Source organism: Cyprinodon tularosa, unplaced genomic scaffold (assembly GCF_016077235.1).
Source record: "Cyprinodon tularosa strain WSP-4 unplaced genomic scaffold, ASM1607723v1 ctg221, whole genome shotgun sequence".
NCBI lineage: Eukaryota > Metazoa > Chordata > Actinopteri > Cyprinodontiformes > Cyprinodontidae > Cyprinodon > Cyprinodon tularosa.
The window spans coordinates 824,478-842,305 of NW_024038824.1; the positions used below are offsets into that span (position 1 = coordinate 824,478).

The following is a 17,828-nucleotide window of genomic DNA, read 5'->3' on the forward strand; positions in this document are numbered from 1 at the left end:
CAGAGAATACCTAAGTTTCCATATCATGAATCTTTGTATTTTTGTAACCAAAGGTATTTTCGATCCCCTGAACTTATCTTTGTTTTTGACCAGTCCAAAGCATGCAGAACTACATTTCAGTTGTAGGAATGGCTCAATTCTATCAAGCCTAAATAAATGAGGAATGGTCCAAACATCTGCTGGAGGAACACACTCTTTCCATATAAACCAAATACGAGGTTTTACCTTTCGTTTGGCTTGTTCAGCTGAAGTGCAGCTCCATGATGTGAGGAGACCGGTGACATTTACACCCCCACATCGGAGGTAAATGCCTGAATTTCAGCTGCGTGTCAGTCTGACCTGTTAACATTTACTGAGGGAAGTGCACAGTCTGAAAAACCCTTTAACAAAATCGGAACTTCTGTATTTTACCACTCTTTTTTTTTTTTTTTTTTAGAAAAATGTATTTTCTGGTAAATTATTTCCATCAACAGGATGTCAGTGACAAACTTTTTAACTCAGGGCTTTGCTTTTCCTAGTAATGAAATAAATCCTTCATACGGCAGATTTCTACCCTTCATTGGTTGTTAATGTTGAATTCACTTGACTCCTCTCAGAAAACAGTTTCTCTCAAGACTCCATGTGACCCTTCGGCTCTGCTGTTTGTCCTTTTTTGGATGTGAGTTGCTGTTGAGAGATCTGTGGATGAAAAATTGAACACTGTGAACCCTTTTCTTCCAACGCAGATAGAGTGCCCGTTCTGCTTCTGATTTATTTAGTCTTGGCCAAAGCTTTTCAGAGATGCAGACATAAGCACTGAAAGTTTGTTGCTGTTTAATGTGGGCTGGCCATTCACTTATTGCACAGAACATTCAAATGCATAACTGTATGCAATGACCTTAACAAAAAAAAAAAAAAACTTGCACCCATTTTATATTTGGGTCAAATGTATAGTTTTTTTCCCAACTCATTAGTAAAGGCGGACTTTAAATCTGTAAAATGGTCAGACTGTAGTAAAAGTTGCATTTGTGCTAAAGTCTTTGCCTTCCTGGTTTGGCTACGGTGAACTCCAGGACATATTTTAATGAAGTAACCTGCTGCTGATAACTTTGCAGCTTAAATAACTCTTTGAAGAACCACCATTAACATCAGCTGCAGACAAGAAGACTTCTGTAGAGTGCAACCGAACGGTTGACTCCATTGCAAAGTATTGATGGCATGTTTTTGGGGTTTTGTCATCACATACATTAAGCTGAACCTCTAGAGAGCTGCAAATGAGTTACTGTCGTCTAAGGAAAACTTAAGGGTCAAGTTCAAATTAAAGCATGACGTTTACATTGGCAGCATAAAACATCTGTTGATAGGGCGCACAGTGGGACCACAAGTCCTTTGGAGTGCTAACAACCAACAACTTTTGGTTGTAGGGCAAAATCCTGCACCCTACACCACCGTCTCCCCCCCCATATATCTGAATAAATCATACATAATTTTAATACTCACTGTCTAGTGTGAAAAATACTTCATGAAGTGGTTTTTTAGCTGTCAACGACCATGAAAATGAGAACCACTGACCCATGTATTATTATCTATCATTGTGAGGTCAATTCTCATGAGATATGTGAATTCCAAAACTCCTGAAAATAGACCTTGCCAGACGGTTACAGATGCGTTAGCTTCGATGCAGAGAAGTTTTCGGACCAATGAACTGCTGTGACATGTATAATGTCAGCATGTCAACCAGAAGCAGAAGAGGCTGGAATAACCTCTCATTTTTGGGATGCGATTTTTGCCTTTGTAGATGGGAATATGTTTGCGCGTTACCCCCGACTGGGTTCAGCAAGAGTTTGATTTTAGTTTACTCTGCTTATTGTGAAACAAGTCAAGAATGTGATCATCACAGCTGCTTCTGCTGTGGCTAAAACTTGACATGGGAGGCAAATGCCACATAGTGATTTATCCAATCAGCTCGAGGAATTGTACTGAAAGTCCCTCCCTTTTTGCCAAAACTATCTACTGGAGCCTTTCCAGATGCCTACAATGTAGAATTCAAAAGGAGCTTTACTCATCACTCTGGCTTATGCCAGGTTAATTATTAACCAATAGGTTAAACCATATAAACTAAATATTGAGGTTTTCTCTCTTCAATTTCTTTTTGTTGCTGTGGATTGATTTATGTTATCAAAAGTTGATTGGGACATCCCTATGGTTTAGAACCTGTAATCAGTTCTGAAAAACCAAGTATGGAATTGGAAGCTAAAAAATATTCAGTTTATTAATGTAATACCAATTCACAACACATAATCTCAAAGCACTTCACAGACAATTCAACCAGATCATCCAGTTAGATTGGTTCAAAGTTTTCTATCTAAAGAAAGAAACTTTTAGCATCAAGATGAAACGAATGGGTCCCCATCCTTTTGAAGGCTTACATATGCTTTGAAAGTAGGAGACTGAAACCCCCCTCATATGTGAGATTTAAAATTGGCCTCAAGATGGATCGAGGGCTTTTGTGTTACACAACCACAGAGGCCCACACATGCTTTCACACATAATAAAGGATATTCCGTGATCTAAAATACTGAAACCCTTCATCAGCAGGTCGTTTCAGTAAATCTGCATAAGTATGCTCCAATCAGGTGGATAGAAATGCTGTTTACTGACAGAATCCCAGCAAACAAGCTCCTCATCAGTGTTCGTTTCCTGTGTTTGCCTCTCAAAGGAATCATTACAGAATTTGGGAATGCTTTAATTGCACTCACTGGTCTCTGCAGAGCTGCCGGTGCTGCTGCTGTCGGCGAGGGGAGACACAAACACCGCAAGGTCAGTGATGACTGCCGGTGTCTGAGGTAGGAGGGTGGGAGAGAGCGAGAGAGAGAGAGAGGCAGAGGGGGAGAGAGGGTGGACGCTGGAAAAGGGAAAAAAAGGCAGAGGAGTCGTAGTCCACCTGGGAGGCCGTTTGCTGCTTCACCTCCAACAAGATGGATTCAGAGAACAATGACTCTGGTAGGAGGCTGTTTTTTAATTTCTGACTCCTGGTGTGTGAGACAGAGATAGAGGGAGGGAGGTCAAAAGAGTCGGAGAACAAGCCCACGCTCGGCCGCAGCCATCAATCTGCTTCAAAAGAACCACTGAGGCCTAATAACCAATCAGTAACCTGGTTCTGCCTGACTGGCGCACCTTGAGACCAATCAGAGTGAGGGCATGCATGCCAGGTAGCTATAATGCTGAGGGACGAGTCACATTAGATTTCTGATTGATTATGGCACTTTGTTTTCTTAATCCAGCCGCTGTATAGCAGCTGTGGTTTTGTTTAGGATTTCATATTTGTTTTTAATGTTATTTGGGGAAGATGTTTTACACTGTCACCTTTTCTTTCATTTAAAGTCGTTCTAAGCTTTTGAAGACACGACTTGCATTTACTCTTCTGTCCACAGCAGGATTGTCTCAAGTAGTTTTGTGTTATAATCCATGTCAAATAAAATTATAATTTTTTTTTATTAGATGTAACAATTTTTTCACTACAGTTAATCTTTGTCTGATTATCAATGGCTGACAAAAAAAAAGGAAGAGCGGACATCTGTAAGGGGGCAAATGCTCATTCACAGAGCTGTACGGTTTCTCCTCCAGTTATTGTAAACGTAGCCATGTTGATTTTAGACAGCAGTGTAAACTGTTTCAGGGTGAATCTGAGCATGAAGGACTGCGCTCGGTTGTTTGGACAACGTCCTTGAGCTTCAGGCTGACAGATGTTTGATTGGCACCACAACAGAAAACACCAGAAGTCATCTGATGCCTTTCATGCCTAATTAAGTCCCCCCCATCCTTCCCACTGCAGACACATTTCCTTTCCTGTCTTCAGTAGACATGCATGTCATGCAATTCCAAAACAGAAGCTGAATCCAATGCCTTGAGACAGGACAATAAATGATTCTGGGGTTATCTTTTTAGGATGGTAAACTGAGGAAGCAAGCAATCAAACTTTGCATTTACCAAAAATAGGCTTCTTTTCATTAAACTCATTTGTTTTACTATTATTAAAGAAGAGTATTTGCTATTTTTTACAGGATTTAAAATAAAAGTAACATATTTAACATCCTTAGTGTCCCTTATTTATTTATTCCGCTCTGCAGGTTCCAACATTGATTTCCCTTTATGTGCAAAAACAAACCAACAAAAAATTATCCACATTTTAATCAGATCATTTCCAAACCTAATATGTTAAAAAACATCTTTCTTATAACCTTATTGGTTTGTTCTGAAATAGCCTACCCTTATTTCGTACTTGAGGAAATGTGTCATCTTGCAAAGCTTATGAGCGTTTTGCACAATACAAGATAGTCATGTCAAAGAACGTTAAAGTATTTAAGTGGAATAAGCTGCAGTAGCATAGTAGGTCATCTACAGACCAGCTATTGCTTGGCTACTCCCAGACTAACATTGCTTAGTTACTCTGTGCTAAAACTAGCTATGTTACTCCAGACCTAGCGTTAGCTTGGATCCTAAACCAACATCAGCTTTGCTAAACTTACTTCCTGGTCAGACTATGGATTGCTTTTTGTTAAAATTTAAAATAATTTGAATATCTTTCCATTAAAATGTAATTTTTTTCTTTTCTTAATATACATCTAAAACCTGTTCAGAAGCATTGATCAGAGATTCATTTTTGCTTACCTATGCTAACATGATTAAAATAGATGATAAACATAGCAGTTATATTTTTACATGTTCACTTTGCATTATTTTTAGGGTTTTTTTTTTGGCTGTAGATAATCGTTGATGTAAAGCTTGCTGAACAGCAGTTAAAAACATTTTTGTTTTTATTCACTTTTTTGCATGCTTAGATTAGCTAGCTGTAGCTTAGCATAGCTGCTTTTATGTATTTACTTTGCTTTTCTTGGTTGAATTAAAATTTTTCCGTTATGTTTGGTCACATACAGGATTGCAATTACCAAACCTAAATTTAGACAAAGAGGTTTTATTGTTGTGTTGTTTGTTACTAGATTAGGTCTTTCTGCTATTAGGTTAATGGCACCGAATAAATTATTCATATTTGTAATTAGGGGTGGGTATTGCCAAAGGAGTCACGATTCGATTCGAATCACGATTCACAGATAACAATGCGATTCTATCACGATGCATCACGATACTTGAATTATTGCGATGCATTGCAATATTTTCTCCTCCATGTTTTGTTTTTGAATGACTCGGCGCAGTAGAAATGCTTGTGACACAAGGCAGTGTGCATCAACACATCCGCAGCGACATCTACTGGACTGGAAGTTGTATTACACTTGTTTTTGGCTGATGTTCGCCAACCATTCATGCAATTTTATTTACTCATTTTTTTAAAAATAATCGATACTTGGCGTCAAGAATCGATGCAGTAGATCATGAAAATTAGAATCACGATGCATCATCATGACGATTATTTTGCACACCCCTATTTGTAATATAATCACAAAAAAAATAAAAATAAATAAATTTCTATGTCACAGAGGAACTATATTGTGGTCATACTACGTTTAATGAGTAAGACACCGGCTTTCTCACTCCTGGCCTTTAGGAGGCAGTAATGGGGTTAGATTGATTGGATTTTGTCGACACAATGTAGGAAAGAGAGAGCTGTAGCTAGCATGCATGTCACTAACCGATCTGTACCGGAAGCACCATCCGTGCTGCACATGCGCGAACAGATATACATCCGGGTTTCCATAAATAATGTAATTATGATACTAAAATGATTTATTTCTAGCCTTAATTCACTAACAAATGCTAATACACATCTTAAAAAAATGTCTTATGACTTGTGAGACAATTCTGATGCTTTTTACACTTTTTTTTTTTAACCTGCTTCTCTGACATCATCATCAGACATGCTCAGAGCAGTCGGGCAAAATATGATCAAACATGTTTATCTGCATTTTAGTTGTTTATATTTAGATTACACACCATATACCATAATTTTAACACAAAAAGAAAGGTTTATGTTTAAATCCAAAGCTGAAATAGTTAGCTCCCAGAAGTAGCATAGGATTCCAATCCAGTGCAGATCAGGCAGAGACGATTGATTAAACAGAAAAGGATTTTAAGGCATTTATTTTCTCAGGAAATACATTAACCTTTAATACATTATCTTTTAGTACGCCTACTATTTTGTAGGATTTTAGGTCTTTTTAACAAAATAAAATCGAGGGCAACCCAGATGTATAACTGGATGCGCATGCGGCAATAAGCTGATGGCGCATGCGCAGAAAGGGTGGTGCTTCTGGGACGGATTGGGAAGTGACAATGCAGATCCATGCATGCAATAAAAATGTATCATTTTCCCACAAAGCATTAACACTAAAGTCCTACAACAATCTTCTTCAAGCTTTCAAAGTCATGTAAACAATTAATCCCTGGCTTAAAAACATCTACATGCTTGTGGTTAATGTAAAATGTAAATAAAATTGGAATATTGGTTGGAAAAAATTATAAACTTCACATTTTTTGGGCAAATCCTTTACCCATAGTGGTTAACCAGGAATTGCTTTTATGTTTGTCTTTCAGGCTCTACAGGACTTATTTTGTAGCAGCCACATGTAATAAAGTGTAGAGGTGGAGATCTGCAGTGCAGATGCTTTTAAATATTTAACTAATGTTATTTGATGTAAGCGTCTGGGCCTTGTCTCCTGAGTAAATTAACTCCCTAAATGATTAATGATAGCCTTCATCAATTGTATTTTTTTTAATAGCCACTTTTCTGAAGGTCAACACTGTAAAGTACAACTTTAGCGAGTTCAGCCTTTATTTACGGTCTCTGCCTTTTATTTTCACCTTTCATATTTATAACTAGCTGCCCTATCAGGTAAGTTGGACTTCTGTCAATGTTTTCAATGCAAGCACCATCCTACTGCCTACCAGGAGCTTGCAGATTAGGAAATAGTTATTTTATTAATATTTTAAACCAAATGTTAAGATGTGAGAAGAATCTGATTTCAAAAATTACGTCGGGAGTTAATTTTATACTGTCACCTGCTTAGATTCTCACCTTTTGCTTTAGATTAAAGAGGCTTGATGGATCTTCAAATGAACAATTGTAAATTGAGACTATGCTGGTTCCCAGAATATCCTGTTCCTGGAATCAATCCTCCAGGTTTGATCGTAATTACTCTTGCCTGTGTATCCAGGTCATTTTTATTTAGTCTGAGTGAGATGAAAATGCAGACCTGACTGTCCACCATTCTCACACCTTGGCTATTATTGCAGCACCACACGGCTGCATGGCAGAGTTCCATACATGAGGTGGTATATGAAATTCACACCATCTGTTGCTGCTGGTCTCCCATCCTCACATCTCTGCTGCTGCAGTCACATCATCTACATCATGATGTATGGAGTCTGTCGCCTTCTCAGGCTTTCCTCAGGTGTTGTCAGGCTGTTAGAGATCAGCTGGTTGAGATTTCTGGATCCAAGCTAATAATATAAAGTTATATCAGGTTTTCTCCTTGAATCCTACTGGCAATAACCTGCATGTTTCAGAGTTTTATTTTATTTGAGTTGTTTTCATTAAACTTTTTTTTTTTCGGAAGAAAGTTTAGCAGAATTAGGATGATAATTTGCTTAAATATTTCTAAGACTGGGTTCTTTGGGTAGTGGAAAAATAAGATGAGCAGTTATTTGTGCAGAGAGCTCTGAAATGTTCTCCACGGGTGGGTTATGCAACAAAAGAGATAAGTATTAAAGACGAGGTTCTGCTTTATTCTGGGGAGGTCACTGACTGAGCTTTTGTCATTTTGCTGTTTAATTCTGATTTCTAATGTCTTTTTTGGAAAACTGAATAACAGAGGTAAAAATGTTAACTTATGAGATTAATTCAAACCCTTTTAGCCTTGATGTTCTAAAGAAACAGCTGAATAAATGTATAATGCAAGAGTAATGGAATAGTTGCCATGGTAGCTGAGATGTTTTAAACTTTTTTCCTGGTTTACTACTCACTCTTTTTTTTCCAAATAATACCAGAGGATGATAAAGAAGCAAAATGTCTTCAAACTTGTAAAAAAAAAAAAAAAAAGTCCAGTGTTTTTTTTTTTTTTACTTTTTCGGAAAGAAGCAAAATTATTACTTTATTGATGATAATAATAAGTTAATATTATTATTATTGATACCTAGAAGGAGGAATTCTCCCAGACTTGCGCTTTCTGTGCAGCAGGACAGTGATTGAAAGCTTTCCACTGGAAAATGGATAAAACTAAACAGTTTTGGATTGGTCTGTTGAGATGGTGACACTATGTGACCTCAAACAGGCCAAACTACCTTCATGGGGATCTATCTGAGTTTTGCTGATTCTGGAACCAAAGGTTCCTAATGGTTCCTGATATCAGGGTCTCATTCTCTGGTTTCTGAATGTGTTGCCTTGTAGTTCAGTGTGTTTCATGTAAAATATGTTACATGCTTTAAGTGTTTCTATTTGCTCATCTTTGTGACACCAATCCACAATGAGGATCTATTTGCTGTCTCATTATATACTTATATACTATAAAAAAATTCTTAAATTGGAAAATGGGAAAAAGTTCACAGTAACACGTTAAAATACAAATCTTTAATTTCCTAAACAATGTTTATAAAAAAGAAGAATCTGTTTAGTGTTTGAGGTATTTGATCTGATCTGCTTCACTGAGAGAATCAGAAACCAAAAAGTTTTTCCTTTGCTTTCTGAACTTTCCTCTGCTGTCTTCCTCCCGTTAACCAGCTACTGCGTTACATATTTCTTGCTATCAGCTTTTTAAACTTGACCGGATGGATTTGAAGCGTCAGAACCATCGACAAATCTTCTTACCTCAGTGGAAAATAAAAACATACCTTTTAAAATCTGTGATTCCTTATTTTATGAAAAACTTCATAGATCAGCTTAAACTGAATAATTTATTGGTTTACATTTAAGTAATGAAAAACAAGGTGTTTCTCTGCTAGAAAAATGCACTTCAAGGATTTTTTCCTAAATACATTAATATGTGCAGTTGTGACGAGCAATTTTAATCAGTTTTATCTTACAGACCTGCTGAGCAGGACGTTGGATAAATTAAAATTATTTTGGATCTAAAAACGCCCCATGATTTGGAGATATTTTGCTCAGATTGTTTGTGCCCATGTTGAATTGAAATTATGATTTATAATTTGGAAACGGAGCATATTTTAACATAATGATCAAGGTAGTTGGCCTAAGATCATCAAGCATTGAACATCTTAGCTTCCTGCTTTATGTGATAACATCCAAATGACAGAAAGTTCAACAACCTTAACAGAATATTAGCAAATGCCACAATAGCATCCATTCTAAGATGATTTTGGTTCAAACATTGGTGTCCTGGTTGGTTCAAAGTTAAATGGAAGGAAAGACAGTATCTTCCTAATTTGCAATAATCTGAAAGGAAAGGGGGATGAGTAGTAAATCGTTTCAGACTTTATTTGCTGTCCCATTGCTTAAATGTTTCTCTGTCTCACCAACCAGAGTCTGATGGCTCTCTGCCATCAGGTCAGGCCTTTAGTGGATGACAGATCCTGACTGTTATAGATTTGATCCTAAATCCTGTTTCTTTTGATAAAACCTTGAGCATGGTCTGCATATCTGGTCACAGTTAGCGGCCGTTGCCCCCAAATGGACCCCCAGCAGCTTCTGTCTCTGTTCCACCACGTTAAAAGTACAAATGCTTTAGAAGGTGACTGTAATTTCTGAAATATCAATCTGCTGGTCTTTAGGGTTTGTTTTTGTGAATCGGATCTCATCAGTTTGGCTGCAGCCCTCTCCAGAGATCCACTGTCTGGATGGAGGAGGGAGAGCTGGCTGTAAATTGGTCTCATTTGTCTCCCTGCAGCCGGCCAGCCTCCCATCGTTCTCCTTCCTTCCTCCCTCCATCTCTCCATCCTATGGCTTCCCACAGGTCTTTTACATCCTCTCCTCCTCTCTCATCTCTCCATCCATCTCCTGTCCTTCTTTCACCAGTTGCTCTCACCCTGATGCTGGCTGTAATTTGCTCTGAGATGGATGGTCCATGTCTGCCCCTCTTGCTGTGTCTAATGGATCTCTCCGCTCAGCTGTCGTCTTTCTTGGAGCCTGTGTGGCCACATCAAGCAGCCTTCTTAAGGGACCAGAGCTCCTGGTTTTAGTGCGTCCGAGCGAGAGCCCACTGGTTCCTTAAGAGGTTGTTCTGCAGAAGTTTATGGAAACCTTAGAGCTTCTTTTGGACTGATCAAATCATGTTTCAGGAACCTTGCAGAAAGTAATTATTTGCTTTAATTGCATTTAAAATCTATATCCCAGTTTTAAATAAACTCAGATTCCCCCAAATTGGTTTCATTTACGGAAAGGAAATAAAATTGTAATTTAACATTTAGATATGTGGTGATCTTTTCTGAATCATAAGTGGTAAATTTTTTCTCTGTCAAGTAAGAGGATTTAATCTAGCTGTGAATTTAGTGTTATTCTTTAGTGAGAGGGGGCGATGGTGTCCCATGCCTCTTTACAGATAATCTTCCTTCTCCACAGTGGATGGATCAGTGATGGTGATATTTTCTTGGTAATTTGGGCTCTTTGTTGATGGAATCACAGAAATATTTCCATCAGGGTTCCTGTAAAGTATTTTTCACGTCTTTATTAGTCTGGGAAATGTATAAATTATAAAGTTCCATCCATCCAAGCAGTGTGACCAGGCCTTCATTTTATGAATCTTTTATTCCAATTGCTTTGAGAAGTCGCTTAAAAGTCTAACAGAAATGGTGCATGTCTGAAGAAAAACGGATGAGCAACAGGAGGGCTGCAGGTTTATAGCTCATCATCTGTTTGTCTCCAGGTTATAAAAACATTACAAGTCAATGAGCCCAACAGTCTCTTCCAGCCAGCGAAAGAATTGGTAACTAATATGTATGCCTTCGATTGTTTGTGTTATAAACTCACAGGTGTTTTAGATTCAGTTTTATGAATTAATATCAATGTGAAGAAATTATCACTTCTTTAAAGCCATAATACCTAAATTTGATCCTAGTAGAGGGAGAAGATGTTGCATATAAAAGTCAGTAAAACGTTTGCATTAGCATCAGCACTTTTTAGGATTACCTGGTTTTGAGCTTCCGGAAAGAATTATTTCATTTGGATGTGATGTAGATGTGCCACATGCAGAATAGTTATATGGATGGAGATAATTAAATCTGCAATAAGCAAGAATGGCTGGAAGAAACACCATGTGGGAATAAGGGATGGCATGACCAATGTGGTGAGAGACAGTTTGGCATTTGACTTATTTTGTCAGCTGTAGGCCACTGTATTTTTGTCTTCTTGACTGCAACCATCCACAAAGGTCCCCTGTTGACTAACCTGGCTTAACTTGAAGCCCCACCACAGTCAGAGGGAACTGTTTTCAGTACTGGCTATTTTTGTAACAGACGATACATTCTAGTTGATCATAGATTTGTTTGAAAGAGGAAATTAAGTTAGTTGCTGTGAGAGAAGAGGATGCAGAAGGTGGGGATAGATGTAGACATACGACTATGGTGAGCCTCAAGATGGAAGAAGCTGAAGGACGAGAGATTCTGATTGAATGCATCTCATTCTCAAATTCTTGATCAACTTGATCCAGACAAACATTTCTGTCAGTATGTCTGTAGGTCTCCTGCCCCTTGAGTTTTCATAGCTTCTCTCTGTCAAACTCCTCTATGTTCTTCAGTCCCGAGTACATTATAAATATTTCTAAATCTTCAAGGGCATCTTTGCGTCAGCCACTCAAAGGCACGATGATCCGCGTCCTCATCTAAAGCCTGGAAACTGTTCAAACTGAAGCGTAGAGGGAATGATGCGCTGATAGAGGATGCTGTTTTGGCTTTTATGCTCCTGTCAAAGCCTGAGGTATTAATCAGCAGAGAAGAGGGCCACACGTTTAATCTTTTAGATTATGTGCCTCTGGTGCTTTGGGGTGGAGATAAAAGCTCACAGTTCTGCTGCAGGTAGCTTTACTCGGTTCAGAAGTGTTTACTTCTAGCTGTTGTGTATCGGACAAGGCAGGAATATTTCCTGCTTTATCTGGGCTGATTTGAGAAAGTTGCAGATTTATAGTGTTAGTCTGGGGTATGGAAACCCAATATTTTGATAAGAGAGGGGAAAAAGTCCACTTTAGACTCAATGCCAGAGGTGGACCCCCAATCCTTTTAAAACAGTACCTGACAAAGAGCATTTTCTTTTTCTCAAATACTAAGTGTGGTTGTAAACATAAAAAAATCCCACTTGTTCATTTATGTACTTTACATGTATTCCTTTCACTGTGACATTTCTTATTGATACAAGTACTTTTTTTCTTTTTCTGGCTGGTGCTAGATATCTTTTAGCTGTTGTGCCATGATCTTGTGCTGAGGTCTAACAGATGACTGCACCTGAGCAGTATCTGGATGTGCTAAAACACGGCAGTGTGGGATATTGGGAGCCATTGTTGTTTAGACCAGACATGGGCAATGTGGAGTCAAAAAGTCATCTCCATGTAATGTATTTAATCTACCCAGCCAATTAACCAGGTAAGTCCAATCTACACAGGTTAATTCACGGTGAAGATTGGACTCACCTGCTTCAGTGGCTGGGTAGAACAAATACATGACATGGAGATGACTTGTTGACTCCACATTGCCCATGTCTGGTTTAGACTCACGAGGTCAGAAAGAATGTGAACTTTGAAGGTCGGCAATCTTGCATCTCAATAATATGGCAAGTTATGGCAAAAAAAAATTAAAAGAAGGTTCATGAAGCTTTACCAAAATATTTTTCTCATGCACTCTACTAAAATTTTGAAATTACACCTTTAAACTCAAAATAATATTTTCCCTCAAGGGTAACTGTATGTAAGATACCAGTTTCTGTAGTTCTCAGGTCTTCTATTCCAGAGCTGAGGAGAATTCAAACTGAAAATGGTCTCCACCCTCAGTGTTGGGAAAGTTCTCTTTCTACGTGAACTAGTTCAAAGTTCAGTTCACACATTTTAAAATGAACTAGTTCAGTTCATAGTTCATAATTAAAAATTTTGAACTAAGTTCACAGTTCCAAAAAAATTAACTAGTTCATAGTTCTTTTTTTCATATATTGCTCAATTACACCATAGCCTACTGTAGAACCACAGACAGCAGTTATTTTATCAGTTGTAACACTGAAACTGTGGGTCAGATTTCATCTTCATATCCAGTTTTGAATCCTTATCCAACCAGGGTTTACATTAGCATTGAGGGGACAGCATTTCCCCATTGTTGCTTTAACGCTTTGTTGCTGTAAATTCACTTCACACTAGTAGCAGCTGCAGCTTTCACCCCTACAGTATATTCTCAAAAACATCAGGAAAAATGTGCTGCTTGAATGGTCTTTTTTATGAAGAATTATTAAAAGAAAAACAGGAAAGTAGTCTTTAAGGTGCAAATGTTTTTTTTTATTTTAATAATTTTTTCAATTTGAAATTTCATTTCAGTACATACTAAAAGGGAATACTGGAATCCTGGAAAATTATACCAGGCAGGTTTAACAAACAAGTTACATGAATAGTAAAACCCTCAAGAACATTTTACTAACACAAACTGAGGGACCAGGCTGAGGTAGGAATTTAAAGGAATAGTACACCCAAAACATGATTAGCCTTTATTTTCTACTCACCTCCATGCTGAACAACACTCTGGAGTACTTTTTTGATATCTCAAATGCATCTGGAGATCTGGGAGGCTTCTTGCTGTCTGCTGACATTCAAATAATGGAGGTCCATGGCGCCCGAGACAGAAAGGTCCATAAAAGTCCACAAAAACGTGTCAATATTCCTCCATACTGCTCGTCCAATGTAATCCAAGTGTCCTGAGTGGGTAGCATCCAGAATTTACTCGAAACGAAGTCATTTAGAATGTTTTTAGAGCATAAACAGTAGTGTATAGGATTTCCTAATAGCGCCCCCATGCGCGCTCACGATTCTACGGAAGCCGGCAGACCAAACCGGAAGAAAGTGCGCATTCAGCGTCTGGTCTGCCGATAATGCAAGCGTAGAAGAAGAAATGTGCTGTTTACCTGTGCAAAGAAAGAAACAACGAAAGAAAAATGTCTGAGGACTTCAGTGTTGAGGAAGAGCATGAGTTCTTTGCCGAGCTGAATGCGCTGGTTTGGTCTGCCGGCTTCCGTAGAATCGTGAGCGCGCATGGGGGCGCTATTAGGAAATCCTATACACTACTGTTTATGCTCTAAAACGTTCTAAATGACTTCGTTTCGAGTAAATTCTGGATGCTACCCACTCAGGACACTTGGATTACATTGGACGAGCAGTATGGAGGAATATTGACAAGTTTTTGTGGACTTTTATGGACCTTTCTGCCTCGGGCACCATAGACCTCCATTATTTGAATGTCAGCAGACAGCAAGAAGCCTCCCAGATCTCCAGATGCATTTGAGATATCAAAAAAGTACTCCAGAGTGTTGTTCAGCATGGGGGTGAGTAGAAAATGAAGGCTAATCATGTTTTGGGTGTACTATTCCTTTAAGGTTACTGAAGTGCGGATTTTTTTACTGAAAGCCGGCGGGCAAAGTTTGCAGAGAAATGTAAGATTATACTGCTGCTTTGTCACCTCCACGGTCGCCTCCATGCTGCTGCAGCTGCTGTGGCTTCCACGCTGCATTTTGTTTTGATGACGCACGCGGCTGTAGGCTACGACGCTGATAGCTGGTGTTGCCAGTTTGGGTGTGTTTCCCGCTACATATTAAGTCCTGTTTACGGTGTGATTTAGCTGGGGTTTCGCCTGGAGGGCTCTATAGAAATCTGGCAACCTATTGAACGAAGTTGAACTGAGAGCGGGCCGTTCACAGACACCAGAATGAACGAGTTCACAATAACGTTCATCAGGCATTAATACGGTACGTTCAGTTCACGTTCGCCCAAAATATGAACGAGTTCATGAACTTTCGTTCAATGAACGCGTTCAGGCACAACACTGTCCACCCTGTATACTCCTTGACCAATGAACACTAATTGAGCAAGTCTCAGATAACCAAAAATATTCCATAAGTTAAGCTACAGAGAGGTAATGGATTTTAACTTGAAGGAGTTCAAGAATTGAGCCATGAGGTACCCCACGTGATATTTGTTTGTGGAAATTTGAATAGGTAAAACTCAAAAAGGTTTTTCCAGGGGTCATGTAACACTCTAACATCCATATTGTTTTAGTTTTTTTTTGTCTTATATCACTCTATAATTGTCTTTTGACAACAATGTGTCTTGTCAAAACATGGTTTACTTTAGAATTACACCACAACACAACATTTTTTGTCTACCGTCTCTGTAACTGCCCACTTAATTTCAAGTTTATTATTTAAGTCACTTCATTTACAATGGGAAGATTTTATATTTGTTAAAATTAGCTTAAATTGGAGGGTAAAAAGCTTGCGAAACTGGTTTGGACCAGATTAATTCACAACGGTGTTGGAAACCAGAAACAAAATCTCGGCTATTAAAAAAAAAAAAACTTTTCTGCTCTCAAAATATTAGGCTGAAATTGAGGCCATCAGTTGGTGTAATTTTACTCTTAAAGTATTGGAGAAATGAAAATTAAGCTCTGTTAGAAGCGTTGATAGAACTAATCCTAATGTGGCTCATCATTATACAACTCAGTTTTGAAACAATTAAATGTTGCAAAGCTATCTGATGTGAATGCATATCTGCAACATTTAGCTATATTTGCATCCAATTTACATGGAAACCTGCCCTCCCAAGGCTTCTCCAGTTCCAGGATGTCCGTTTACCTCTGTGTTGGATCACATTTTCCTGTGTACACAGAGCCTGGTAACCTGAGACTCTGTGGTCAGGCCAACATCAGACCAAGCAGAGTCTCAACTTGGCTCTCACAAAGTGAGGTAATTCCAGGTGATTGTAGACACGCCTACCAAGGATGATGCTCATTGGTTTAACTTGCTGCCAATCACCTATGTAAAGTTAGACAAGTGGCAGAGAGAATCCAAAAAGGTGTGGCGCAGATGTACATTGTTGGATAGCCAGTGACAGTGAGGTACAAACACGATCTACAAATTTCTAAATGTGACAACCTTCAGAAGAATCACTTTTTTATCTTTAGAGATTATCCTACCAAGGACCAACAGCTGGAATAAAAACCAGTTTCACGCATGCCATCTCTTTGTGGTTTTCTGAGGAGATACCGCCAGGTGCCTCAAACAGAGGCAGATGGAGCCTTTAACTACAACCGAGCCACAAACAGAAGAGGCGTTGTTTGCTCTGGTAGGCCAAACCTTTAAATAACTATCGTTTGATATGTTGGGGTTTCAAACTCCAATACATGAGGGAATGTGTCAAGCAACTTTCCAGATATGTCTCAGCTTCTCTGCTGCTTAGTCCTGCATCTTGCTTTTTTTAGAGGGGTACCTGTCATTGAGAAATGAAGTTTGAGGCTCCAATGTTGGGGTTTCAGATAAAGATAAAATCACCTCCTTGGTCAGTGCTTTCGTAAATGCATAAATATTTCAAAAAATTTTAATAAAAATTTTATTCTTTAATTTATAGAATATATTTTCTGCCTTATAGACCAATAGCAAAAGTACCAATACACCAAATTAAGCTTTTGACCATAACTAAACTGTTGGAACTGTGTTGTTGGCTAACAAATCATTGCCAAGCTCCAAACTGACAGCAAATCTTTGGTTCTTGGTACAAAAATTAAAATACCTGCGTTTAAGGCTTGTTCACCCCATTATTCAGTCATGTGTAGCACCTCTTGGGTCATTCGCTGGCGACTGGATAGAGGACGAGAAGGTCATCATTCCAAGCATGTAGGCCAGGGTTCACAACGCTTGTCTCCACGGAACATCTGTCCATAGCTCTTCTTTCTGCTTGTTTGATTTTATTGTTACTCCATCATGTTAGATCCTACAGTACCAAAGTTGTTGCCCCTATGGGAGACTGTGCACAGTCGATCTACAGTCATTCTGCAAATAGAGCTAAAACGTTGTACTCTGTTTCACTGGTATTTCAAGGGTCTGTTGCCATTTCCATGGTTCTTGGATGGTCTCTCTAGGAATTAAGTTATGTGAGGAAACCAGACGGAGACCCAATGTGGATGCTTAAGAATATTGAAGTCTTTTTTTAGGAATGGTCCAGTTTCCAGACCTTGACATTAATGGTTATCCCAAACACTTATTCGAGGACCTTTCTGCAGTTTGTGTTCTAGAGTATAATGCCAAATTGAGTGCTTGACTCATAAAACAATCTTGTCGATGAAAAAAGGTGGCCATTGGTCTTCCACAGAATACATAGATCCAGGTTTAAGAGAAATATTTTCTTCAAGTAACTGAAGCTCTTAGGGTTAAACTTAATCTGTGATAAAACCTAGTTGGTTTTGAACGTGTTTGGAGAGATTTCAGTCAGCATTTGGCTTCAGTAAACCCTGTTCACCAAAGCAGTAATGCGTGCTAGATTCAGACTTGTTTAGGGGGGTTTTATTTGTATTAAAAACTCTATTTAACAGTCAGATGCACACAAAGTGTGATTGACCACAGCAAAGATAAAAATCTCTGGAAGCATTATACATTTGTATCTCTCCATAAAGTAAAGCATTAAACTGAAAAATAAATGTTGAAAATAATTTTTTTTACCTTATAATTTTAAGTCTTAGAGACCTAACTACTCAATAGCATTATAGTTTATTTCAGATTCATACTTAGCATTAAAGGTAAGAAATCTATTAGCCAATGGGCAACTTGATGGTTTTTACAAATTTGGAAAAACAAAAGAATTCCTACCTTCAGACTTGTTTTGTTTGTTTGGTGTCAGCTCCAGAGTTTTTCCACTTTGGTGTGATTATTTATT

The 17,828-nt window shown here is 38.4% G+C and overlaps 1 protein-coding gene across 5 annotated transcripts in view; it reads left to right on the top strand.

Moving 5' to 3' along the window:
* efr3a (EFR3 homolog A (S. cerevisiae)) overlaps nucleotides 1-17,828 on the top strand; it is a 105,433-nt gene that overhangs the window by 12,508 nt on the left and 75,097 nt on the right. For 2 of the 5 annotated variants that reach the window (XM_038286167.1, XM_038286168.1), the window contains exon 1: nucleotides 2,896-2,982. The exons of 1 other annotated variant lie outside the window; for it this stretch is intronic. In XM_038286167.1, coding sequence (XP_038142095.1) covers nucleotides 2,958-2,982 — 25 coding nt within the window. In that variant the 5' untranslated portion in view covers nucleotides 2,896-2,957. Of the gene's footprint in view, nucleotides 1-2,895; nucleotides 2,983-17,828 lie in introns of those variants that run through there. 2 more of the 5 variants (XM_038286170.1, XM_038286171.1) reach the window with 1 other exon arrangement.